At 38.7% G+C, this 26,916-nt stretch overlaps 1 protein-coding gene across 5 annotated transcripts in view; it reads left to right on the forward strand.

Moving 5' to 3' along the window:
- Positions 1 to 26,916, forward strand: part of ENOX1 (ecto-NOX disulfide-thiol exchanger 1) — a 360,099-nt gene that overhangs the window by 293,169 nt on the left and 40,014 nt on the right. For all 5 annotated transcript variants that reach the window (XM_063392151.1, XM_063392147.1, XM_063392150.1 and 2 more), the window contains 3 exons: positions 306 to 412; positions 3,662 to 3,779; positions 23,841 to 24,025. In XM_063392151.1, coding sequence (XP_063248221.1) covers positions 306 to 412; positions 3,662 to 3,779; positions 23,841 to 24,025 — 410 coding nt within the window. The remainder of the gene's footprint in view (positions 1 to 305; positions 413 to 3,661; positions 3,780 to 23,840; positions 24,026 to 26,916) is intronic.

Consider the following 26,916-nt stretch of genomic DNA (forward strand, 5'->3'; position numbering starts at 1 on the left):
GCCACACCTGCAAAGGTGTGTGCCAGCACAGGGAGAGGTAGCAGACATCACGGAGAAGCAGCTGCATGCCTGGTTCTTGGTGCATAGTTACGAGCTCTGTAGACTAAACTTATGGAGACAGACTTGAAGGGAGACATCTCCAACATTGATACAATGTAAGTACAAAAGACACATCATTGGATGGATATTGATGATGTTGTTTCAGTAATGACATCATCCATAGACTCCTAGTGTCTTTGCTTTGCTTCTCTATAGTGATCACAACATAAATTGCTTGTCTTGTTTGACTTCCTTGTTCACCAAAGTTGAGCAGATTGTCGCCGTTTTCAACGCTTCTACCAGACAAAAAGCTTGGGACCATTTCTCGAAAGCCCAGCGAAAGAACATAGACATTTGGCGAAAGCATTCAGAGGTTGGTGATTTTATTTTTACTTTCTATCCATCATCTCACAGCTGGATTGACACAGAACGAGTGTGATTGTAGCTGGACATAGTGTATTTGGCAATATTTACAGCTACCATTTTAGCTGTTAATCAACTGGCCGTTTACAGTCTCGTCTACAGAATGAATTGCTCCCATTGGTCTCATTATGGTAATAGTCATTAAATAACATGAAGACAGGGAGCAATGTGTTTTTTATTTTTCTTGCAAAATTTGGGAAATATTAGAAGATTATGTTTACTATCTAAAATAATGAACTGAAGTAGTGAAATTAGGAACAATATTTTCAAATAAGGCATTTATGAGTCATCATGATCTGTTTTTAAAAGAAGAATTCTGTGGCAAAGATTTTTTTTCTCTGTGACATCTTATGGTTATTATAAGATGACTTTGAGTGAAAAGAAAATAAAAAAATTCTTCCCTAAATAATGACTTAAGAACATTAAGTCCCTAACTGTGACCTATTACTTCCCATTTGTCCTATGTGTATCTTTGAAAAAGTAGATACATGGCTTGTGTTGATTCTAAATACTATGCTTGCAAAGAAACCAGTATAAATGTAATCATACAACCACAGAGTTACCAATGTGGGACCACTCATGTGTGACTGCCGTAAGCATGAGCAGAGGAAATGGGATTCTAACTCCCCTTGCTGTGAGTGGCAGCAAAGGAAGTGCTAGACCTCATCCTGTGTTTTGGTCATCCAGCTTTCAATTTTAATTCAGTATATACGCTATGAGCCTGTATTTTAAAAAGTAAGTATCACTGTCTTTGTTTTCTTTCTTTCTTCTTCCTTTATTTTTTTTAATTTTAATATGAGCAATTTACATATACTTGGTTTACTGTCATGTGGTACAGTGTGTTGATTGTTACTATCACAGTCCTCTAAATGATTTCTCTCTGTCTCAGAATAAAAACTTTAGAAGGTAAGGTGCACTTATTTAATTATTTTGTAGTACACTTGTAAAATAAGTGTTGTACACTTAGTTTGAGAAACACTGAAGTGCTGTGATATAAATCATTTGGATAACATTTTAAGTGTCCATTAACTAATGCTAAATTACAGTTGAATACCAATGGCACTAAATGTAACATCCACATGAATACCAAATGAATACTTTATTATTAGGGCTATTATGGTGAATACAAAATTACTTCAATAATGGGACACTTAAAATAAAATGTTAGCATAATTTATTGGTACAAACTGTATTTTGCATTTTGTTCACAAATATTTCATATACGTAGTGGATAATGGCTTTGTTCAGTTGAAAGTTGGGAAGTTGGGGATTGATGTTTGTCTTATCTTTTAGAGAAATATGAAAATATGATTTGCTAGTATATTATTTTAATTATGTTAGGATCATCCTTTCTTAAACTGACTTTCTGTTAGGGGATGTAGTGTGTCATTCATCTGCTGATTTCTAAATATTTAATAAAATGAAGTGTATAAGAATTACATCAATTCTCTACTATTTTTTCCAAAAATTACTGCCTTTTTTTTCCTAAGAGGAGGACAACTAAGACAATTCAAAATTATGTAAAGCATCTAGCTAAACCAATATATTTTGGAAATGCCTGTTTTTCAGATCTGAAATGTGATGGAAATAAACCAAATGGTAGATTAGATTTCAATTGTATCTTCTAACCATGACATTATCTGCTGATTTGTTTAATTACTTGATCACCTTCCAGTTTTTTCCTGAATTTAGAAAAGCAGAAAGAAACCCAGGGCAAGGAAAAAAATCACACGCATAGACATTCTCCATAGGAAATTATTGACTTTGCTGATAATGTAGACACTGATGCATCAAGGACATTTGTCCACTAATGAGGGAGTAAATGTAAGTGGATGTCTGCTCATGTATGCAGTATTCTTCCCCAGGAAAATGTGCAGGTGGCCTTTTCCAATAAGAAAATCAGAAATGGCTTGCCAGCTTCTTCCAGAGACACTTCTGATTTCATTAGACACTGGTTGACAATTTAGCCCTTTAATAACATTTTTTTTAATTTGAAATTATTCCCCTGTAAAACACTCACTAATTAGATTCCTTGCCTTTGCTGGGATTAATGAGCACATTTTTCAGAGTATTTGAGATCTGCTGGTGAACCAAGGGTGCAGCTCAAGAGGAACGCCTTCCCTTTTTTTCCCGCAGCCCCCCTCTGACAGATTATTGTTAATTGCACAGGGCTGTCGTCGGACTCCTCAGTGCTGTCTCCTCCTTCCACACGACTCTCCCTTGTTTCAAAGATTTCAAACCACCTCTTTGGGAGTTAAGCTCTTTGTTGGTAGAAAAATTAGCTGTCTGCGGGTGGACAAAGCCTACACTAATCACAGTGCAGCATCCCCATGTTACACCTGACAGGATTATTAGGACAAAATAGAGTCCTCTCAATCTTCTCAGTGCTGCCATTAAAAAGGCAGCCGCTACACCCGCGCCAGCTTTTCTACCCACAACAAAGACTGTCTAGACTCCTACAAAGCCCGCGTGCCTGCTGATCCTTTTCCTGGTGACATGTGCAGGGGCTGCCTGCCTGCCCTTGCAGCAGTCACCCGGGGACCAAGCCGTCCCTGCTGCCACTCGTTTTGGATCAAGATGCAAAGATTTCCAGGCCAGCATTGTGGGACTGGGTCTCTTAAATCCAAGGCAATCTGGGCATAGGGACAGAGGGTGAGATTCCTTTGACCAGCATTAGGCGCTTACAATATACAACTTTTCATCTGCACTGTCTGCTCTTGGCTCCCTTTGCAATCAGCAGAGAGAATGAGGCACTTTTAGGGTGCCTTTTAGTTAATACAACTTCCTGTGTTGTACATTTGGCCAAATGAATTTTACCCCAAGTGGAAGAGGGAAGCAAGAATTAGCTATCCCCTAAGCAGGCTGACAATCTCTTTCTCAGTCTGCTTTATACACCAGTTTTAAGTATTATCCCTGCTGTTAAAATATTCTCTTATGTTTAGCAGACCTAAAGACCACTTAACGAGGACAGTAACTTTTTCTCTTGTTTTCCCTAAATGTTACCTTTTATAAACTCTGTTCTTTCACAGGAAGAATTCCCTGTGCTTCTGTTTTTTATAAATATTCATACACAAATAAATAGGATTACAATGATAAATGATGTATAATTAAAATCAGATCAGTATTAAAAGCAGATATTAAATAATGCATAATGACTTTATGGAAGTTAATACTGACAAAAGGTAATTTTGGGTTTTAGGAGCTCCGAAATGCTCACAGTGAACAGCTCATGGGAATCCGTCGGGAAGAGGAGATGGAAATGTCCGATGATGACAGTGGTGACAATCCCAGTAAAAAGCTGAGAGTAGATGATTCAGGTAAATATATGCAAGTGTTGTTTTATTAAAAGCAAACAAAAACTTACATATGAGAAGTGACATGTTAATACGCGATTATATAAGATAGTATCTTATTTTAAACCCTCATAAATTAGTTATTTGAATGATGCAAGCTGTCTCTAGGAGATGTCTGTCTCCTGCTATGTTCTATAATGATACAAACTCTCCAATTCTGCCCTTGGCTGGAAGCATTATGTTTCCTTACTGCATTCTCTACAGCTTTGCATGACAGCATTTCATTCCACGGTAGAAACAATGTTTTATTATGTGACCAGTTCAAGTTACCCTTTAGTCAGTATTCTCAAAGCTGTACCTTTCTTTGCAACAAATGTATAATAATCTCTAATAATAATTTCTCTAATAAGAAATAGCATTTTAACTGTGGGATTTTTTTTGATTGCATAGTGCCCTTGTAAGGGCACCTATTTCACAGTATGTTTCTGCATTCTGCATGAACCAGACACTCATTAGGGGGTTATCATGAGTCCAAGAACAAGGGTGCATGTAATGTAAATAAGAAAAGCAGATTTTTCAGCCTTCTGCAGATTCTCAGCTATCCAGGATGGACACCAAGAGGTGGCTCAGAAGCTGCCAGAGTTACTAACTGGTAACATGATCTGGATGTATGCTTTGCTCTGTTTCTTGGCACTGGCTAATAATTTGTGAGTTGCTAGCTTGTTTAGACACTCATATGAAGAATGAAATTTTCAGGAGCTGAAGCCAAAGCATGACTAGATACTACCAGGCAGCAGTGAACTTTCAGAAAAATAAAGAAGAGGGGAATAATATGGAAATAAACTGAGAGTCTCCACTAGGGTAATCCTGATCTAGTCATTTTCATACAGGCACCATAGTAAGAAAGAATTTCATCCATTCAGTGATTTCAAGTTTTTGTATGCCAGTTGAAAGGTGTGAATTCAAACTTACAGAGAGAAGAATGCTTTGTCTCCTTCTGTGACAAAATACTTTGTCAGGCTGAAGGTCCCCAGAAGTAAAGACCAAAGGAAGGAGTGTTATTCTTGAAAAGAAATTTTTACTGTGACATCTCTCTTGAGGGGAGATTTAGTATTTTTCCTGCAAGAAAAATTCAACAATAAAACCTGTAAAGGGCAGACTTTAATTTTTGCTAGGCTAATTTTGTAGATTTGTATTTTCTAGATGCCGTTAGCAGAGTGTTTGAAGCTGAGATAATGGGTCATTGCAGACCATGAACTGCTAGAAATCAGCAATTTTTATGACTATCTAATCATTTTACATTGACTGTGACCACTCTCATGGAGAAAAGTTATTAGAACCAACAACAGGAAGGTAGAGCCAGAAATACATATAGCCCGCCTGCCAGAAGAGGAGGAGGAATGTTTTGAACTCTAACACTTACCAGTTCAGCTGGTCGTTCATTTCCTAACACCACAGACAGGAAAACGTGTTTGGTTTTCATGTGTGAAAGAAGATATTACTGTCTAAAATTTTGATATCTGAGATTTCTACAGCGTTCTACCCCAGACAATTTCAGATTATTTGTGTTGTTGCAATGTGGGCACTTGAGCAAACCCAGTGCTGTGTTGCATTCTAAATCAAACTTTAGCAATATGAATCCACCTGAGTATGTGTCCATCATTGTTTGTTGTACCATTTATCATCCTCTTAAACTCAGTGGAGCTGATCCATCCTGCTGCATACATAGTCATCCAGTTCTCAAATTAATGTTATGGCTTTCTTCTTTCAACACTACACTCAGTTAAAGCAAGTGCATTTGGTGCTTCTGGCAATGACTGTAGAGGGAACTTGGAATTAAACCAAAAGAACTATTAGGTATAAAACATCGGTAAATGAAAATAAACTGAAAAAAGATTTTTTTATTATTACTCTTGTGTACAGAATTGTGATTCTTCTTTCCTTCCTCTGGCATTTTTTAAAATTACTATTTATGTTAGCTGCCTTCTCTTTTTCTTTTTTTTTTCTTCTCTTTCTAAGTATGTCATTCCAGAACCACCACTTTATCTCACTGGAGTGGCCATTTGTATTCACAGTAACCTCTGTTGTATGAGGAATGTCTTTTAAAGAGTCTTTTGTCACAAAGAAACCGTCTTGCACAGTAAGAAAACATTGTTACTTTCTTTAACCCCTTTTCTTAAAATTTTTGTCTAAGTTCTTAACCTTGGGAAGAGCAAGACTTGAATAATGTGAAGATATTGTGCCTCTTCAATTCAAGGACAGCGTGCACACATAAAGTTTCAAAAGTCTAAATCCAAAAGTAGCTGAAGGAGTGAGACATGATGAATAGATTTGGATGGTTCCAGAGCTCAGGACTGTGTGTTCTACCATTCCAGCAATTTTCTTGAGGACATTATTTTTCAGCCTGCCCGTTTTGACAGTATGAGCAAGACTGCTGGGAAGTTACAACCCCAAAGTCATAATAAGTGACAGAGATTCCCTCAGGCTTCAACACCTGCGTCAGGTCTTTTTTTCAGTTTTTCGCCTGGTTAAGTCACTGCTAGTACGTGGAGGCTTAATTAATTCAACAATTTAGAATGGGTTCTAAGACCTCATTCTGTCTCAGTAAAGTGTAGTTTCAGGAGTCTCCCAGCATAATTTCTTCTTTCCTGGAAGAAAACCCACTGAGAGCATCACATCGTCTCACAGCTAGATAGTTAGAATGAAAACTTTCCTCTAGGATATCTGAAGATAAACCTATTAATCACTCTGAGAAGAAGAGGATGGATTCCAGCCATTTCCATTTCCATTTGAAAACATACTGCAACGCATCTAAGCCCTGAGACTGTGAAGAAGTACTTCAGTGCTTGAATGCTTGTCCAGAGTTGCTGGTCTTGGAGTTTCAGAGCGTTGTGGTTTGACCTAGCTGGCAACTAAGTGTGACTCATCTGCTTGCTCACTCCCCCAGCCTCATGCAATGAGGAGGAGAATGACAAAAAAAAGTAGTAAGTTGTGGGTTGACATAAGGATAGCATAATAATTGAACAAAATATAATGATGATGATAATGGTAATAATAATAGTAGTAATAGTAATGATGGTGAAAAGGAGAGAGAGATGGAAATAAAATCTAAGACAGAGAAGTGATGCACAATTGCTCACCACCCTCTGAGCAACGCCCACCTTGTCCCCCAGCATTAATTTAGCCCTCCTGGCCAGCTCCCCTCAGTTAATATACTGAGCATACTCACAGCTCTGTGGTGTGGAACACCTCTCTGGCTAATCTGGGTCACCTGTCCCAGCTATGCTCCCTCCAGACTTCTTGCACACCCCCTCACTAGCAGAGCATGGGGAACTGACAAAGTCCATGGTTTAGAGAAAGCACTATTTAGCAGCAACTAAAATATCAATGTGTTATCAACAATCTTCTCATACTAAATCCAAAACACAGCATTGTGCCAGCTGCTAGGAAGAAAATTACCTCTATTCCAGCTGCAAGCAGGACACCGAGGAATGTTACAGGTAACTGACACCCTAGCACACAAAAACATCTGGGGATGAATACACTGTTACTAAGAATAGTTTGCATTTTTCTTCAAGTCACACTACATATTAAGTCATGCAAGAGAGCAAATCATGGTACATGTTAGAAACCAACCTTTGTTTGGGAAATTTGGTCTTGTGACAATCGGAAGAGGACCATAGGAACTTGTTGCAAAGTGTGTCCCTCCACTCTAGACTCAAATCCTCTTCTTTCATCCACAAACTGCTCTTCTTCTGGCTATTCATGAACTCATTTTACTGATATCAGTGAGTCAGTGGCAGAGCTGGAGTGAGAGCTGTCATTTCCAGTCTCCTAACCTGTCTTCCACCCCCTAGACAACACTGCAGGCCTGGGCCACCTCCTGCACACGGGTGCTAATCCAGGTGTTTTGCAGGTCATTCTCCTCAGGCTTAGTCAGTATCCTACTCTATTCTGCAAGCTGAATTTTCAAGAAAAAGGAAAGCTTCACTTCTTGTTTGTTATGTTGGAGATCATCTCAAACTGCTGCAAGGATAGCCTGAAAAACTCCCTAGGGTATCCAGTAAGTTGGTTCAACTGTCACATGTGCCTTTTTAATGGGAAATCCTCCCACTTTCACAGACTAGGAGTCATTTGCATTCCAGGGAAGGCTGGAAAAAGACTGACCTGAGACTGAGTGAATCTCACTCGTGGGACCACCTATTACTTCCTTCCCCCCCATCCTCCCCGCAACAAAATACAGCCTTTAAACAGTGATTTTTCTGCAATGTGGATTTTGGAATTTGAAAGAGACAAGAGGATTGCTGAAGTAAAGCTGAAGGATTGCTAAGAAAAAAATAATAATGATGATTGGCAACTCGGTTAATATATTTGAAAGTCAAGACGCAGCTACTGGAGCATTAGCTCAAGGAAGAAAAAAGAGGTTCAGTGCTGGAGTCTAGAGGATATACAAAAATCTTCAGAATGATCAGGATTTATGGATGCTTCCTCTCCCACCTGCTGGCACGGGGAGTAAGGAACTAGATGTAAAAGCCTCAAAAGTGATTTTAAGAATTAGTAAAGATGTGTTTTGTAAAGAAGAGCTGAAGTTTGGTTTATGCCTACCTGTTATTTTACTGTAAGGGGAGGTGGGTTAATCTTTTGCTTCTGCAGTACACAGCAACGTGCCATTAATTCTAGCAACTCCAGCTTCAGTGAGAGACTGGAGCTGGTGCCGCAGAAAGGAATGGAATGCACTGTGCTTGGAGAGGGCTGCAGGAAAGATTGTTGTGTGATTAAGGTGTTTGACTGGGATCCCAGAGCTCTAGGCCACATCCCAGCTCTGCTACATATCCCTGCCTGGACTAATCAATGAATTTGTATAATCTCAGTTCTCTAGTATCAAATGGAGATAGTGGTTCTTCCTTTCATTCAGCCACTACCTGTTCTGTCCATATGGATAGTAAGTTTCTTGGTATAGGCATCCCTCCAGCTCAACAGACTTGCAACAGGCTACACATTGGACCCCTGGTGCATGTCACCACCACTGATGACCCAGCTTAATAATCTCAGAGGCTGTGTGCAAATAATAAATTGCAAGTTGCATAATGCAAGCCCATTTTGAACATGTTAAGATTGGTGCTGCTTTGCAAGCTAGGGAGGACATCCTCCATGGCAGCATTTTGAAACATACTTAAAGTAGGTGCCAGACTTAAACACTGAAGTTGGATCTTTAATGCTGTCCTGAACTGATGTGTCCTGTTTGCAGCATCAGCTATGTCACTTGCTGTGAGAGGCACGCTGAACAGTGGGCAGTCCATCTCACAGAAGAGTATAAGTCCTTGTGAAGCTCAGTATTTGAAAATCCCACCCTGGTCCACATAGCATAAAACAAGCTTTGGGGTATTGTTTACAAGTCTGTCTTGAAAGTTGCAAGTCTGGCAAGTCTTCAAGGAAAGCCTGAAGCAACACCAAAGTGAACTGTGTCATGCTTATTCATCTTTTCTCTGCAATTCAATCCTCTTTTTGCTTTCTCTAAAGCTTTTGTGAACACAGTGATACACATATGGAACTGAAACTGGGGTTTTTAGGTGGATTAAACTGGTAGGAAAGCTTTCTATTGCTTGTTAAAACTTCGAATAGAAGTCACCAAGCCCCAGCTGTGAGGAGCTGAGCTTTGGATTTCCTTTGTTTCCAACTGAACAAGTGTCACAGCAGATCTCATGTCAGATCTTCTCCTTCCTCCTGATCTCAGAGATCAGATAATTCTCCCTTCCTTTCTTGTAAGACTAACCTTTTGGAATGATGGGAGATTTTGTTTCAAACAAAAGTCTGATGTATTTTTCTGTCATTACTCTCTATCCCATAGCTTTTTGGCATCAGATTTTATTGGTATTTAACAAACCCATAATTTGCCTATTGTCCTTTTAAACACTTATTGATAAACATAAGGTTAAATAACAAACTGTATTTACTTTAGAAATTAATGGGCTAGCATTGCTTTTTATTCCTTAAATAAAGTGGTACCATTTAAAAGCCATAAGCAGCTGGTATAAGTAGCCCTGCAGTAATAAACAAACCCTGTCAACAGACTCCACCAACCTGGTTTTAGAAGCATTCTCAAAGAAAAGAAGGTATTTAAAATGTGGGGCTCTGAATTGTCACTGTAGTGACACAGTCCCCTCTCTGGCCAGAGAAGACAGCTGAACAACCCTTTTGAGCTCTGTGAGCAGAGTAACTTCCCTTCGAATGGAAATGCTCTGGGCACAGCAGACAATCAGCTTTGCTCCCTGGAACCATCACGGGTGATCACTAGAAAGCAGCACAGGATGATTACTTCCTCTGTGCTGGGAAAAGTCTGCTCTAGTGTCTTTCACAGCATGCCAGTTCAGAGCTGTTATCATCAGGCAGGCTCCAATTGTGTGCCATAAAATGCATTCCATTTTTCCCACAGCTTTTACAAAAATGGGCTGAAGTTCAGGATGCATGTAGGCAGGGGCCTAATTTTATGCCCCTGGTTTTAAGTCCATTTGCCTCTAATAATGCTTCTTGTGCAGCTGAATTTAGCAGAAAAGTCTTAATGAATCAGGGCTGAATGTAGTTCCCTGGGGAATAAAGACAGTCCTTTCCCAGGTAATGGGCCAATCCCTCTAGGTCCTGTACAACACATAGGCTGTGGGGTGGAGGTCTCTGCTGGTCCTGGGGATGCAGCAGTGAAGGGGTTAATCTAACTTTCCAATTTTGGAGGAAACAGGCACTTCAAAGGCATTTTCCTAATATGGGGTATAGGAGAATGTCCTGTTTACTACGAAATAAGTTTGTTGTGCTTTGATGCTTTTCCACTGCCAGAAATGCTATTATCTAGATTACAATTTATCAAGTTTTCTGAGTATTTCATACTGATAAGGTTTTATGCAGGATCATTACATATGAGAATAGATTTAATCCTGTTTTTAGTAAGCTTTAAGGACACCGAGGGATTATTTATGTAATAAGATGCAAAGTTGCTATGGAAAATGCTATAGCAACCTAACATCTTCACAAAACCAAGCAGCCACTTGTGACAACAGTCTAAATTTACATTTATTTTAGTGTTATTTTATTGACATTCTAAGTGTCTCCTTTTGACAGCATGTTAAAATATGTTTTGCATTCATGCTAGAACAAAATTAACAGCATGTTGTTGGAATGAAGATGATGCTTATAATTCTTGGAGATAATTTTAGCATATTTCATTTTGTGTAAATAGCATTAAAATAATAGAGAAAAGAAGCTCAGGTGCATCCCATCTATTTGTAATTGAGAAAACAATGTACATTGAAAGTAATATTTTACAAGTCAGTGAAAACTAAACTGTTTTTATTTGCTTCATATTGGAATGAAAATATTTGTAAGAAAAAAATGATTTTGTTATTAGAATTTATTTCAAATCCTATATCTTTTATTATATCTTTCCCAATTCAGGATACAGGCTATAATTTTTCATTAGGTTTCATAAAACAGGGCATCATTTCTAACAAGTAAACTTACAGTTTGATAGGGGATTGCCCTATTTAAATGGGGGTTTTCTAAAACGTAGGATAAAAATACACATTGCCCCTTAGGAGGTTAAATAAAAAGGGAAAGAATAAACAAACACAAAGTGATGAAACAGGCTGAACTCTGTCCTCTGCTCATTGCAGTTAATAATGAAGCTCACATTGAATTCAATGGGAACAGAAGCAAGCTCTGTATATTGATTTTCTCCATCCCCCTCCATTAAGAGTCCTGAAGTGCGGCTGTAACATTGTTGAAGTGGGATGTTGGCAGCAAAATCAATAAAAGACAATATTAGAACATATGCTGTTTGCAGCTTCCTCACAATCTGATATAGCTAGTATTAGCATTCTTCTCCAAATTACATTTCATGCTTTCTATAAAGTGACCTTCCTTACAGTGCCCTCTCCAATATAAAACTTCTGTGTTTTTCTTTCATATTTAGCCTTCAAGAGAATGAGCCTTATTTGTAACAGTGGAGGTGGTTGATTCTGAAGAGAGCACAAAGAACAGATTCCTTCAAGAATGGCTTTAGCCTAAATGTTATTTCTGACCTCCAGTGAAAGATCATTTCTATTAGTGTTTAAACTGAGGTCTAGATCTGATATTTTCTTTATCATGCTGCTCTTTGTGCCCTCTTCTTTTTAGAAGCCTTTCTCATCCTGGCCCATCAGAGAAACTTGCAGATATTGCTTGAGGTGGAGACTTAGGTGCCTTCTTACCTACCATTTCCAGGAATCACCAGCCATTGCCAACATTTCAGAGGAAATTATCAGAAAGTGGAGTCTTTGCTAATGTCAGTGCAAGCTTCTGAGCTCATAATTGTAGGTTTGGGCAGTGCTCTTATGTCGTGAGACATGCAAGGAAGGGTGGATGAAGCTTCCAAAGCATTAAAAGCTTCATTTTCAAAGCATGAATCTTTACTTCCTCCTGTGTCCAGCTGACTGGTAGTCTGTGATGTGGTTTCAAGCCAGGAGATAAAAACACACCCAGCAGAGTTCCTGCTTGAAGCTGTGGGCTACAGAAATCCCCAAAATACCACTGGTTAGTGATGCTGTTTTACTTTGGTGAATGAATCTTAGATTCAGAGGAGTTTCATGACGTCCTGCCCTTGTTTTGGATAAAGGCCATCTCAAGAAGATAAGCTTCTTAATAATGACAAATATCCATAGTATGGCATTTTCATGACAAGTATATTGTGGGATTTGATTCATAAATATGAAAGCCAAGTGGATTCAAAGCTGCCTGGAGGTGAGTGATCTTCTTTTAGGCGTATTTGTATTTAGATTCCTGGCAGAGAGAAGAGAAAACAAAAAGAACTGTCCTCTGAGATGTGAAACAACAGACTGAAGAACTAGATACTGCACCATTTTATTCAAGTTCTCTGGTAATTCCAGTGTGTGTCTCCTTCAACACCAGCATTCTGAAAGGTGGTTTGTTTTGGTTTTGAATTAGGATTTTTAAATTGTTTTTTTGTTGTTGTTGTTTGTTTGCCTTTCAGTGGGCAAAATACTTTGCAACCTTTTGTTTATTTATCCAGCCCTCCAGATGTTCGATGCACTGCAAGTTTTATCTGGTGCAAGAATTGCACATGCATGTCTTTGCAGCACTTGGATCCAGTGATTGCTGGGCTGCTTCTGCAACAGCCAAGGGCCCACCTCACATGTCAACCAGGTACCTCTCTGGAGGTGCTTGGGTGGTTGCAAGTTCCTAACACCAGTTCCTTCATTGCTTCTTTGTCATGTGTCAGATACAAACTATCTTCCTTCTTAAATTTGTCTGGAGACTAGTGAGCATTTTTACAGTCAAGGAAGAACATGATAAAAAGCAATAACTCTCCCTACGTTGTTCTGAGATAGTCATATGTCTCGTATAATGTTTTTTGAAAGATTTTGAGATGTCTGTGCTGTAAAACCTTCATCCTACAAGCTACTCCCTGCTGGTCGGAGTGTATGCACTCACGTTCTGCTCAGCACCTGCAGATAAAATGCCCTAAGTCGTGGCTTACTCAGAAAATCTGTTATAAGGACTACTTCACACTTATCTCTTCAAAGCTACACACTCTGAAAATTTCAATAAAAAGTTATTTTTCTGAAAGGCATGGAACTACTTAAGCTCTATAGAACTCTATTATCTACAAGTTTGCAACACATTTTATTTTTTAGAAGCCAAGAAAATACCTGCTAAGCATGTTAAATTGTGGAAAAGCACAGAGATCCGTATTGGCATATACTGAATATTCTGGAAGCAGAAGGAGGGGAGAAAAGGAGGTTTGGGCATGCAGATACAGCTCTTCTGAACATTCTTTGAATCACATAAGGGATAAATAGCTCAAGAAATTGTCTCTGAATGTGAGGGTCAAAAATTACAAGCTTCATGTCATTCTTTGCTTATGCCTTTTAAGGCATAAAGGGGTAAAAATGTATTCTCATTTAAAATCCATTTTTATCAAAGGCAAAAGTAACTGAGCAAGTATTTCAGTATTATGCATGATTTTAAAAGAAAAATTAACTCAGTCCTCTAATCCACTGCAAGGTCAGAGAGATAGCTGGATAAATGCTCTTCTGCAATTTAAGGTGCAATAGAATTTTTTTTCAAAAGTGGTTTATCCTTACATTTATAGAAAGCGCTTTACATTTGTGAACAAAATTTGCCTATTATAAATCAGACTGGTTCAAATCACCACAGTCATTTAAACCACTCAGATCAGCTCTTCCCTAATGAATGTGACAAATTGCGGGATTCGTGTGCACCCTTTCAAGTTTGTTTCAAAGCAGCAATGGCATTTTCTTCATAAATCCTACAGATTATTTTTTTCAAGTTCTCATAGTGGTGCTGAGCCTGAATGCAGTTCCTAGCTCAAATGCCAACAGCAGTGATGCAGTTGTGTGTCTGTAAATGCCAATGCTGACTAAGTCTGAGTAAAAATACAAGAGGCACTTAGACTCCTAAGAAGTAACCATCAGTGACCCACCTACATGGAGGTTTACCTGTATACAATAATCCTTGAATATCCTAAGTGATTTATGTATCCCATGTACATGCACGCACACCATACCTTTGTGCAGCATACATAAGATTATATAACATATATGGAACACTCAGCATTCATCAGCATCTCCTCTGCTAGGCAGAGTTCAAATGTCTGTACCCTCAGCTGCAAAGCACCAGCAGTACAGGCAGCGTTTTTCATTACTAGTGTGGGAGTCAGTCGTCAGTGCCACGTGGTGTCTCCCCAGTAACCAGCACTTTTCTTATTTTCTTCATTCCTTCACCCTCGAGACTAAGATCTCCTCTGCTCATTTTTAGTACTACATGAATACAGTAATTTTTAAAATATTGATTAGAGGAAAAAGCCACTTCTTTGCTAGCATCTTTAAAGAACTGTGTGTTGTAACAGTCCTTTTTCTCAATTAGGAAAAAAAGTAGAACCTCTAAAAGAGGTTTATTATTTGATTGATGATGTTTAACTGAGGCAGCAGTTACTGGTAAACACAAAGTATCAGAAAAATTCACCTCGTCACAAACCAAATACACTAATAAGAAGTTAAGTGACTCTTTTGTGAATTTTGAAAATACCCGAGAATTGCTACTATTTTTGATCAAAGTTATACTCCTACGTTTTACCGTGATGGCTTTCTTCCTAACCAACTCAACTAAAGTCCACCCATCCGAGATGTCTGTGCAGAGCCACGACTTCTCCTTCTCTCCCCTTATACCTACGTCAAGTCATCTGGTATCATTGTGTATCATGGCTGGTGGCAGGAGAAATGCAACCCAAAATGCAGAGGGAGAAAGGGCCCTTTGCTTTAAAGAGGTGACCTGCAGAAACTGGTCTCAGTGGGCCAGATTAACTAGCAACTGTCAAAATATCATTTAGAAGCTGTGTAAGGTTCCTGTTCTCCAAAGAGATGCTGTCAAATAAAATAAACCTAAAACGTGTCAGGCTTTGATACTATTGTAACAACGCGGTCTCTTCCAAATTCCAAATTTTCGTTTCAGTAATGTGATGTGACATCTTTGTAGGAAAAGTCCAAAATGTTTAATGCTGCAATTTACCTGGGACAGATCTAGGTAACAGGGGACTAGAAAATAAGTATGAGTGAGGGAAGAGAGAAACATCTGGCCATGCCAGGCAAGTAGGAATCAAAAATGAGCAAATAGATGGACTCAGGCATTTAGTGCTGGAGATGAACTGAACAGAACCAGTGCAAAGGTAAAAGGAGGGTACGAAGAGAGAGATAGGAAGATTGACTTAAAGTGGGAAATCAGTCTTGCATATTTGCAGCCCTTTGGAGAAAGTTGGATCACTGTTCAAGTGGGTTTTCTGCAGCCACGAGGTCCAGATCAATTATCCCAAAGTGATCACTGGAGTCAATGATCACTTGTAAGACTGTAGCAAATAATCTACATCTGTATTCCTTGGACTGGCTAAAACAGCTAGATTAAGTGGTCTTGTTAGTATTTTTGATTAAAATTCAGTTTGTGAAAGCATGAATGAAAGGGAAGAACCAATACTGATCCACAATCTAGAAAGTTTGGAAGCCACTAGTCCAGAAACTTAAACCAGTGGTTTTAAGTTAATGATCTCTCTAGCCCTTTAAATAAAATGTGAGATATCGTGAGACTCATCATAACACCACAGGAGTTGGCAGCACGGCTCTCTGGGGCATTCTTGGTCCCCTGCAGAGCCAGCATTTACCTATGACTTTTTGTTATTGGTCCCAGCTGGACAATAATAGGTCCTCCCTTTCCCCACACTGTCTCTGGTATTTGCAGAGAGATGTGCTTCGTTACACAAGAAATAATAAGCCTTCATAAATTACTGGTAAGCCACAGGTGTAGTAAACCTAGGAAAGATTACTGATATTACTGATGGCTGCTAAGCAGGGAGAAATTTTGTAACCTGAGAAAAATCTCTTGTCAGGGAAACACTTTTGTTTCTCAGATGTGAAGAGGTCTGTCCTGAATGGGATGGATAAAATTGCAATTAATAGACTCATAGAATCATAGCATGGCTTGTGTTGGAAGGGGCCTTAAATATCATCTAGTTCCAACCTGGCCTTGAACACTGCCAGGGATGGGGCATCCACAGCTTCTCTGTGCCAGTGCATCAATACCCTTGCAGTAAGGAATTGCTTCCTAATATCTAATCGAGACCTGCTGAGTTTGAAGCTATTCGCCCTTGTCCCCTCACCACATGCCCTTGTAAATAGTCATACTCCAGCTTTCTTAGAGACTCCCTTAATTCATTTTCTTTCTTTCTTTCTTTCTTTCTTTCTTTCTTTCTTTCTTTCTTTCTTTCTTTCTTTCTTTCTTTCTTTCTTTCTTTCTTTCTTTCTTTCTTTCTTTCTTTCTTTCTTTCTTTCTTTCTTTCTTTCTTTCTTTCTTTCTTTCTTTCTTTCTTTCTTTCTTTCTTTCTTTCTTTCTTTCTTTCTTTCTTTCTTCCTTCCTTCCTTCCTTCCTTCCTTCCTTCCTTCCTTCCTTCCTTCCTTCCTTCCTTCCTTCCTTCCTTCCTTCCTTCCTTCCTTCCTTCCTTCCTTCCTTCCTTCCTTCCTTCCTTCCTTCCTTCCTTCCTTCCTTCCTTCCTTCCTTCCTTCCTTCCTTCCTTCCTTCCTTCCTTCCTTCCTTCCTTCCTTCCTTCCTTCCTTCCTTCCTTCCTTCCTTCCTTCCTTCCTTCCTTCCTTCCTTCCTTCCTTCCTTCCTTCCTTCCTTCCTTCCTTCCTTCCTTCCTTCCTTCCTTCCTTCCTTCCTTCCTTCCTTCCTTCCTTCCTTCCTTCCTTCCTTTCTTCCTTTCTTCCTTTCATCGCTCCATTTATTAATTGTTTGCTACCAAGTTTTATGTGAAAAGGAAGCCTCAAAATAATTCTCATGATTATTCAGTTTGAACATCTGGTATCATCATGAATGTAAGTGGTATAATGAGCTTCTCTGTATCGAACATAGGCTGCATGGTAAGGAAAGGACTTTGAAGCAACTGCACCTGAATTAAGCAGGTTTCGCAGAAGAGTAAATTTCCCTCCCAGTGTGCAGGGCCTAACTCCCACTAACATTAATGACAATAAACCCTTCTCATATAGGATAATTAGTGCCCTCAGAGTTTAAATTTGCAGGTACCAAGACATTCAAATGAAGTGTACTTAGCATTTGAAAATAATGTGGAAATTTCTTCATTGTTTGTTGCATTATGTTTGAAGGGGGAAGGAAAAAACTGTTTGTAGCTAGGTTAGTTTGTAATTGCTCCCAACTATTTATTTTCAGACCATGCAAATTCTGTTTCTAGAGTTTATTCATGATACTTAGCTAACTGTTTTCAAACTGTAAGCAAAGCATTTAAAAAAACAAAACTCAAGTGACATAGTCTATTTTTGCAGGAATGAGGGAGAACTATGGAACAGGTATTTGTTAAAGACTGCATTATAGGAAGAAGGTTGCTTTTAACTGCTAATATCAGACATATTTCTATGCACTTGTCATTGACATCTGAGCACTATGCTGGTGAAGTAGGCTCAAGATGATGACTCACAGTGAGCCAGGTGGACTTGTCAAGTCTTCCTCTTTCAGGAAGCTTCTTGGAGAATACAGAGAGAAGGGTCAGCTGTGACACTTGGTGCTGGAGATGTTGGTTATCACCTGTCAGCTTGCTCAGTGTGTCTCCACCTCAGAGGCCATACAGCTTGCCATCTGCAATGAGGGCTGTGCCTTCCTTCCCACCACCTTGCAACTCCTCCAAACCTGACCTTCCCACACATCCCAAAGTGTGGGGGGCTACTGACTGACACACCCTGCCATTGAGTAATGGGACCCTCACACTCTAGCACAAAATTAAATTTTCAGTGGGCTGGAGCACTAAGCACAGCCTTAGAGGGTAAAAATGAATGAGGGTCCAGTGGTCCTATCTAGTTATAATCATAGAATTACAGAACGGTTTAGACTGGAAAGGACCTTAATGATTCTCTAGTTCCAGTTTCCTTGCCATAATCAGGGTTGGCACCCAATATATCTCCTAAGATATACCATCCAAACTTACTTCTGCAAAGATTATCTTCCTTGCTAATGACAAATGCCATTATTGTGTAACTTACCCTGTTTTCTGCAGCATCAAAACACAGTTCGTGTCCTTCCAGATCCTCCAGAAACATTCTTTCTTGCCGATTTTCCTCTGCTTGTACTGCTTCACAGTTCACCTATTTGAAAAAGAAGCAGGCTAGCTAGAGGCCAGGGATAACTTTTATTGTTTGTATTTATAGTTGTGAACTTTGTGTCCTTATTTTTTCCCACTCACATTTGTTCAGTCCCTCAAGCTGAAAACTCATGGACGAAGTAGCTGTGTCTTGCAAGATGGCTTTTTTGATATAGAAAATGCTCTGCAATGGGAGTGATGAAACAAATTACCTTAATATCCATTATTTTGAGATATTTTTATGCTTGTCTTTTTGCTATTATCAAAAGGAGCATTATATCATTTAAACCCTTGCTTTCAAGTCAGGAAATCAGGATAATGGCATTAGTAGAATGGCAGGAAGGTTTGGGAGTAGGTTTTTTTCTCTGTTTTCATCTTCCTCACTATATTAATACATCAGCCTCAGTTAAAAAATCCTGAAAAATTCTGGTTAGACCAAAAGTCTTCACAAACATCACAGAAGTTCTCAGTTTTATTATCTATTTCTGTACAAATATAGAAGAATCTATAGGAAATATAAACTATAGAAGAAGTTCTGCTAGGAGAACATATGGAAAATCTTTACTCTGAATTTACAGGCAGGTTTTCTGTTACTGTTTTTAGTGTTTGTCATTTGTTTTTCCCCTACTGCTTTCAGATTTCTTCAGGCTCTTGAGATAACCTACTGCTTATGCTTTTCAACTCTGTGTGTCCTCAGTATGCAAATTAGTAGATTGTCATTAACATTAACTGTAATATTATTAGGACATCATCACATGAGAAATCCACAGTGCAGGTGTGCATTAGTAAAAATGGTAGAAAATTTGAATTCTCCCTAATGTCCTCAATAAATAAATGCATTAGGAGGCGTGGGGTGTCAGCTTTACTTCCTGGCCACTATGACATGATGTGGGTGGTAAAAGACTAAAATTGCCCCATATCACCTGTGAAGACTTACTCTGCTTTGGCTCCTGTGGGCATTGATAAGGATCAGGTTAAATGTGGTCACTGGGTACCAGCTGAAAGTGAAAAGTACCGGTCAGGGCTAGTCAGAAAGAGCACGCTCTCTCTCCTAGCTATCCAAAGTTATCCAAAATCCTGGGAAAAAACAAAAAGTTAATTGCTTGTTTTTTCTGAGACATCCATCAATGAATATGTCCTTAGATTTCAGAGGATTTCTATTCAGCCAGTCATTTCTTGTATTAAAGAGGGTGTCTTTTCGATTTGGATCTAGTCTGGATCCACTAAATGGAGCCTATCTTCCCACTGTGGCTGTTGCCAAATTGAATACAGCGCTTCTGCCTGAGCACAAAGAAATCACACTAACCTCTTGGAAGTCTTTGAAATATCAGTGCAAAGGTTTCCCCCATGCATATATCTCTAATCTTCCTTCAGCTGCTTCTCTGAGGCTGGCAGGTATCATTTTGCATCCCTCAGTGAAAGTGCTGTAAAGAGAATATTGAGCTGTTTTCCAGCTGTGTTTGTTTAGGTAGGAGTATTTTCCTCTACTTGCAGCACAGGCAGCTATTTGGAATTGTTGTCAGTTTTCTTTTGATATAGATTCCTTGTATATAGTTCTTCTGTAAATGCTTTCACATTCATTGTCTTCTTATCCAAAGATGTTTTTGAGTGTGCCGCAGAGAGAGATTTTGTAGATGAGTATCTGAACTACCAAATGTAAAATTGCTTGAGATGAGATGAACATTTTTTTCAACTAAAACTACATTCATTAGCTTTGTCAATGAACTCTTAAGAAAATTTATGCAAAATTTGAAAAAAATTACTTTTTAAAATGCATATTCTCTTTTCACCAAAATCCTCCTCTATTTTTAATTTATCATTCAGTGAAGTGCCTTTCTCTACATCCTATATAATAAATCACATAGCATTACATATAATTGTTGTAAATGAAATATAATTTAAAATAAATTATAGGATGTTTTTATAGAATAGATATTTTGCTTGGAATCAAAAGAGACATTGATATGAATTCAGAGTTATTTTAATCTTGGTGCACTAAAACATAAATATCTTAAAATTATAGCTATGTTAGGTCAACACAAAGAATGTGTCTGATTTTGTTTAAAACAGTTACCCCATGTTGAATGAGCTGGATACCCTGAGGTCTGTCAGATGTCTTCCTTTTGTCTGATTCTCCTTTTCTGTTAACCATTCTGTCCATACGTGTTAGGAACCAACTATTTGTAGTTTTTAATTAAATAGTAAAGTATATAACATGTAGTAAATGTCATCTCATTTATGGACTCTTATCTGTAATTAATTCATTTAAAAGCTTGTGGCCATTTAATACTCTGTTACACTCTGTCACTATATGTGTTGCATCTTCCTTATTTAAGAACATATTTCTGCCTTGGACTCTGTTGTTGTTTGCTCTGCTATGAGTGGTTAGGATGATCACCCAAGTGTATAATAATGTTGATAAGGCACTGTGCACCTGAGGGAATCCTGCCTATCAGAAAAGGATCTCTCCTGTATTCTTATTCTCTCACTTTAGGTGGTTTGGGATGTTTTCATTTTGTCTTAAAATAGATTGCAACATCTTCCAGACACAGCCTTTGTCATCTGGTGTGCAGAAAAGAACAGGGCAGCAACCTTGGCTGGAACTTGGTAGCACTGCAATGTAATTATTGCTATACAGGTTTTAATATGATATTATTTTCTTTACTATTAATTTAATTTAATATTAATTTAATATTATATATTACATGTATTTTTTAAAGTAATGACATAATAGTATTCAGAGGTGCATCTCTGTTTTTGAAGTAAAAGCCTGCATTCCATTCCTGCAGAGTAAATGGACAGTTACCTTCATTGCTCCTATGTATTGTGACTTGTTCCATTTAGATTAGTTATTTTTTAAACTCTAATAGGTTCATCACATGTAGGTTACTTGCTTTTGTGAGGTGTTGTGGCCCTTTTCATTTATTCTGTTTTGCTGACCCTGTAGCAGACATCTCCTGGTGTCTGTAGCCCCCCTTAATAGCCTGAACTCGCCTGTGAGTACGAAAAGGAGAAGAAAATCTCCAATTAGGCTGTAGTGAGGCACAGAAAACAGTCAAGCAGCCTGTCTGGATAAGGCAGTCTGAACCTCAGATTGATCTGGGTCAGAGCCCAGATTTCAGTGGGGAAATACACAGGCCTCACACCCCCACTTGTGCAGCAGCTCTCAGAATTTTTTTGAGAGCTGGAATAGACGATGAGCAGCAGGTGAACTGCTGCTCCCGAGCCACTCTAGAAACCTGAGTACATCTCTGATGGTCTCAATTCCCGTTCTCAGGGAGCTGAAGGGTAGGCAGTTTCTGGCTAGAATTTAGTGTTACATTAAGAAAAATAAAACAAAACAAAACCAAAGGTATAAATTTTGTGAGAGTCTAATTGGTAGAAGCAAGAGAGTACAAATGACAGAAACACTTTTCACCAGGGGCTGTAGTGATAAGACAAAGGGAAACAATTATAAACTGAAAGAGGGGAGGTTTAGATTGGACATAAGGAAGAAATATTTTAGGGTGAGGGTGGTGAGACAATTGCACAAATTGTACTAAATAATCTTTAGAGGTCCATTCCAACACAAACTATTTAATTTTGACCTGAGATTTTTTTTGGACGGATGGTTCTGTTTGCTTGTCCTCTTTTTTTTTTTTTTTTTTCCTTTTTTTTTTTTTTAATCCCTTCTTTTATTATAGCTTGTTGGCTCTTACAAAAATAAAAACTAAAATAAGTACTTCATCCTCTTATTTGCCCATTGGACTCATCAGTGCAATTTCTTGAGGGTAAATTTTGTCATGGAAGGATGATTACATGGTTTTCAGAACAATTTAATTTGATGTAGCAATACTGTAACTCTTGCTAAATCTTGCAGAGAGATTCTGTAAAATACCCAAATTAAGCACAGTGACCAATCCGTGTCTGTATTTGAATAGTAGCTGACTATACTTTATTTTGAATAATGTGTTTGTACAACTTTAAAATTAGTAAAAATTATCTGAGATGAAGGTAGATTTGTCCTACGAAAGATAAAACATTTTTATTGCTAATGAAATATTGTGACATTCTACCTAACTGCTGGTATAATTTCACAAACGTGCTGAATCATGTTATCATGGGGAACAGGGGACTCTTTATCTCCAGTAGGTCTAGTCAAGAGGTGCCTAGTATTAAATGGAGTTAATATGCAATTTCATATAATTTGGAGTTTAACCATACTGCTGTGGTAGGTGGGCAAAAAGGAGTTCTGTGATACCAAGCCTGAAATCATTTAATCAGGAATGTAAATCAGTTATGTGGTTCAGTTACCAAATGTTGATAGAACTGGCTATAGTAGGTTGTTGTTTTTTAATTACAGCTGTTCTGTAATGTTGTTGTGTTACCAGGTTCCAAGAAAGAAAATAGCATGGTATGGCAGTTTGCTATGCCGAATGACCACTGCTGCTGCCAAAATATAAATACTACCAGGAGTGGGTTCTTCTAAAGGATGATAGCCACATCGCTAATTAATGAATGCCACCTTTCCCTATATGTATTTATGTTTGGATAATTTATTTAAATAATATCCCTACTACATGCTTTATAGCCTTCTGCCTTTTGCTACACAAATTTTAGCTTATATTGCAGACTGTGCAAGTCATTTGGCAAATGTAATTTCCATCCCTGCATACTAATCGATTTCTCCACAAACACCTGCTATCAGTTATGATAATAAAAATGCCATTCTAAATTGAAAAGGGGCCAAATGGAGCTTCCTAAGGAAATGACTTAAGTGTCTTTCAATGCCTTTAATGTAGTAATGTTCTTGTAGTGCCAACACTTTTTTTCAGCATTTGCATTTTATATAATTTTTTTCTATTACATCATTTCTCTGTCTAAATGGTTCCTCATAACTGTTGCTGTGAAGTAGTTCATAGCCAGGCTGGAGAGAAATTCCTGTGTTTCCTCTCTCACGGGACTAAATCCAGCAACTTTACATTGGGAAAATTCCTTAGCACAGACCTGATTGGAACATCTGGCCACTGTGCAAGTATAAATACTAAATGGCTGTATCAGTTCCTATAACATCACTGGGAAAACGTTGTAAAGTTGGTGAGTGCCTTGCCCTTGGACTGCATGCCAGTTTCTTCCTAAAATACAAGCCTAAATTTAGCAGCCAGATTGCAAGTAGCATTTGAATTATCCAGGGTCACTTTATGGCTTCTTCCATCCCAGGAAATAACCTCCCAGCAACAATCATTGCCAGAACCTAATCATGTTCAGCTCTGCTGGGTCTTGTCTCAGCTCTGCAATGTCTCACTGGCGTTCAGCTGTATTGTCATCTCTCCAGACAATGCCCTCTGTGTTATTTGAAAAGAAACAATCCATTTCACTGATTTTTTCACATTTTCATTTTCTCTTAGCTCTAGCTGCCCAAGCATATGCGCTAAAGGAGGAGAACGATAGTCTTCGGTGGCAGCTGGATGCTTACAGGAATGAAGTGGAGCTGCTGAAGCAGGAGAAAGGACAGCTCTTTCGAACAGAAGAAAGCCTTACCAAGGACCAGCAGCTGCAGTTCCTACAGCAGACGATGCAAGGCATGCAGCAGGTATTGCTAAGGGGGAAAAGAATAGGCCTTCTATTTTAGGAAAGTGGTACCATGGGGCTCTGCCGTACTCAAGACTATTCATTAAGGTCCTGATTTCTTTACAGAAAATCATGGGGACTTTAGAAGGGGGAAAAGAGAGAAGAATTTGGGGATGTAATTAGGCATATATTTAGGAATCCATAAACTGCAAGCCCATTGATCATTCAAGAAAACTCCATATGCATTTGTTATGAGCAAATTGCTCTGGTACTCTTCTTACTTAATTCAACTGGCCCTGGTCCTGCACAGAAATTTTTATAGAATTGTCTAATGTCTCATAGTCAATGTTGTGTGGTGTCTTCATTTGCATTCATCTGCATCTTTTTTTCTGCTATTGTTTGAGAATGACTGAGACATCATCGTGTCCAGACTACCCTCCTTAACTTGCGAATCGTTAGCAGCATCAGTGCTATTTCCTGAGCTCTTATTGTTTATGCTGACCCATGGATGTAACCTTTTCATTCACACAGTTTTTAAGTGGTTTAGTGCAGCAAAAAAGGCTTTTTCTCAGACACCAGTCAACAAGAAACTGCACTGTGTTCCTGCAGGGCCAAGAGGTGTCAGTTTATCATAATTATGATCCCTTATTTGTTACTGTGCTCCTGACACTGTGCTGGGTGAGTCTTGGCGAGCACATCCAGACTGCTCCCACTGCGTGGTCCGACGTGTCCACTGAGACACGAGCAGCCCCCATCCAGCGTGCGTGTGGGCAGCCCCTTTCCTGCCCAGGCACCTGTGTCCAGCTGCCACGAGACAGAACACAAGGGCACTGCTCACCACAGCTGGAGTGGAGCTTCTCAGCCTGGCACCGCAGAGGTTAATCTTGCTTTCTTCATCTGCAGCACTGCACACACTCCTCTGTCACCTCCCGTTATTAGAGTCCAGAAGGGGACAGGTTGTACCCACTTCCAGAGTGTACCAAGCTGCATTTGTATGGCAAAACCCAGGAGATACTCATTTACATGTGGGCTGGGTTAGGAATTGCATGGCTGTCCTGGTACCCATGGATCCCTGCAAGTCTGCAAATCCCGACTAACACCCAATAACAGAGCACAAGGCACCCCTACACACATACTGATATCAACACAAGCCCCCTGAAGCCTGCAAAGTTTTACAAAATCAAGGTGATTTATTGTATGGTCAAATAAGTCTGGCCAAAATGCTTCAAAAGTCAAAAATAAGTAATTGGTAATTCAGGAATAAAATCTTTCCCAGACTTCAGAATTAAGTCATTACCCAGAAATACTTGAGGTTTCTGTATCCTTTAGATAAGCTTGAGGTCTGTTCACGATCTTATCTTTATATAAATGGATACTTAAATATCACTGGTTTTAATAAATTTAACACCATATGTAAAAATTATGCTATATTTCATCCTGATGCTAATTCTCCTTTAAAAATAGTGAAAAGTAGGCATAAAATACTACTAAATAAAAATTCTGGAGCCCTAGCACCCATTTGGCATTATTATAATTTTCTGTCTGGGGTCTGGATGAAGTATCATCAAGTCTGTAGAATATAAACAATTTTTATTGAACTTCAAGCAAATGTTAATAATGCAAATCAATAACACAGAGTGACTGACTTATCTCTCTGTTCAGCTGGCCATGGACACAGTAGTCCCTATTCCTCTGAGAGTTTCTGTGTTCGTGACAGTTTTGCTGTGAGGTTCTCAGTTTTTCTAGTTTGCCATCTCAGGGTCAGACCTGCTTGCTCCCAATGGGATATAATTAGAGATGGCCCAAGGAGCTGGAGGAGACACTGCAGATAATCCAGTCTGACAATATGCTGAGGAGAGCAGCAACACAGAAGCACAGGAGGTGAAGTTCAGAATATTTGGTGGGAAATTATCAGTCAGTTAAGCAGCTGGATGATGGTTTAGGATTTCAGTAATTAGCCGTAGTCATGACATCCCATAACCTTTGTGATTTTCATGCAGTTAATGCATGAATATGTAGAAATAAACCTTTGATTTAGGTAGACTCAGTTTTATCTCAGTTTGGTTTTGTAAATGTTGAGAGATGACAACCTTAGCTGAAATCCGTCAGTGTAGCAGGTGCTCAGCATCTATGGAAATCAGTCTCACTATGAAATATTAAATATATACCCAGGACCTGAGTATAAATAATTTAACAAGAAGACCTGTATTCCCTTTTATCCTTTTGTATATATTAAAATTAATTTCAGACAAGGTAAACTGAATGCCACTGAATTCCTGAACCCTTCATATATGTCAGCATTAAAAAACATATTTCTCCTTCTCTTCATTCTTCCCCACTTTTTCATACACTTCTTCTAACTCTGAAAACTAGAGAACAAGTGATTTGAGCTTCAGCTTGAAAAGCAGATTTATCTGAGAAAAAATTGGATGCATTTTCAGAACCAAGACATTTTTTGTAAACATATTTGGTGCCAAACAATAGCAAATAACACAACACCAATGTATTTTTAATGTACTTCTACCATCTGGATGTTTTTCAGGATTCTTCCCTGTATTTGCAGGACTGATGAAATGAATGTTTATTTTCTCTTCCATCACTCCCACTGATCCAAACTAGCATCAGGAAAATCACACAGATGTTTGTTTATGAAGAGTACCTTATGAGCAGTAGTAGCAACCTCCTTATTTGCTGTGTCTAAAAAAAGAAAATCCTTTGGACTAATGACATTGAACTTATGAGGGTTTTAGTCAACTTCCTACATAAAACTATGTCACAGTTTAATTTCATACCCACTGTGAGATCTCAAACAGATGGAAATAATGTCTTGTATCCATGGTAACAAATGAGACACTTTACCTGATTTTGAGATGGAAATTGAATTAACTTGTCACTGCTGCATAGGTGGTATTG

This window comes from Prinia subflava, chromosome 3 (genome assembly GCF_021018805.1).
Source record: "Prinia subflava isolate CZ2003 ecotype Zambia chromosome 3, Cam_Psub_1.2, whole genome shotgun sequence".
In the NCBI taxonomy this organism is placed as follows: domain Eukaryota; kingdom Metazoa; phylum Chordata; class Aves; order Passeriformes; family Cisticolidae; genus Prinia; species Prinia subflava.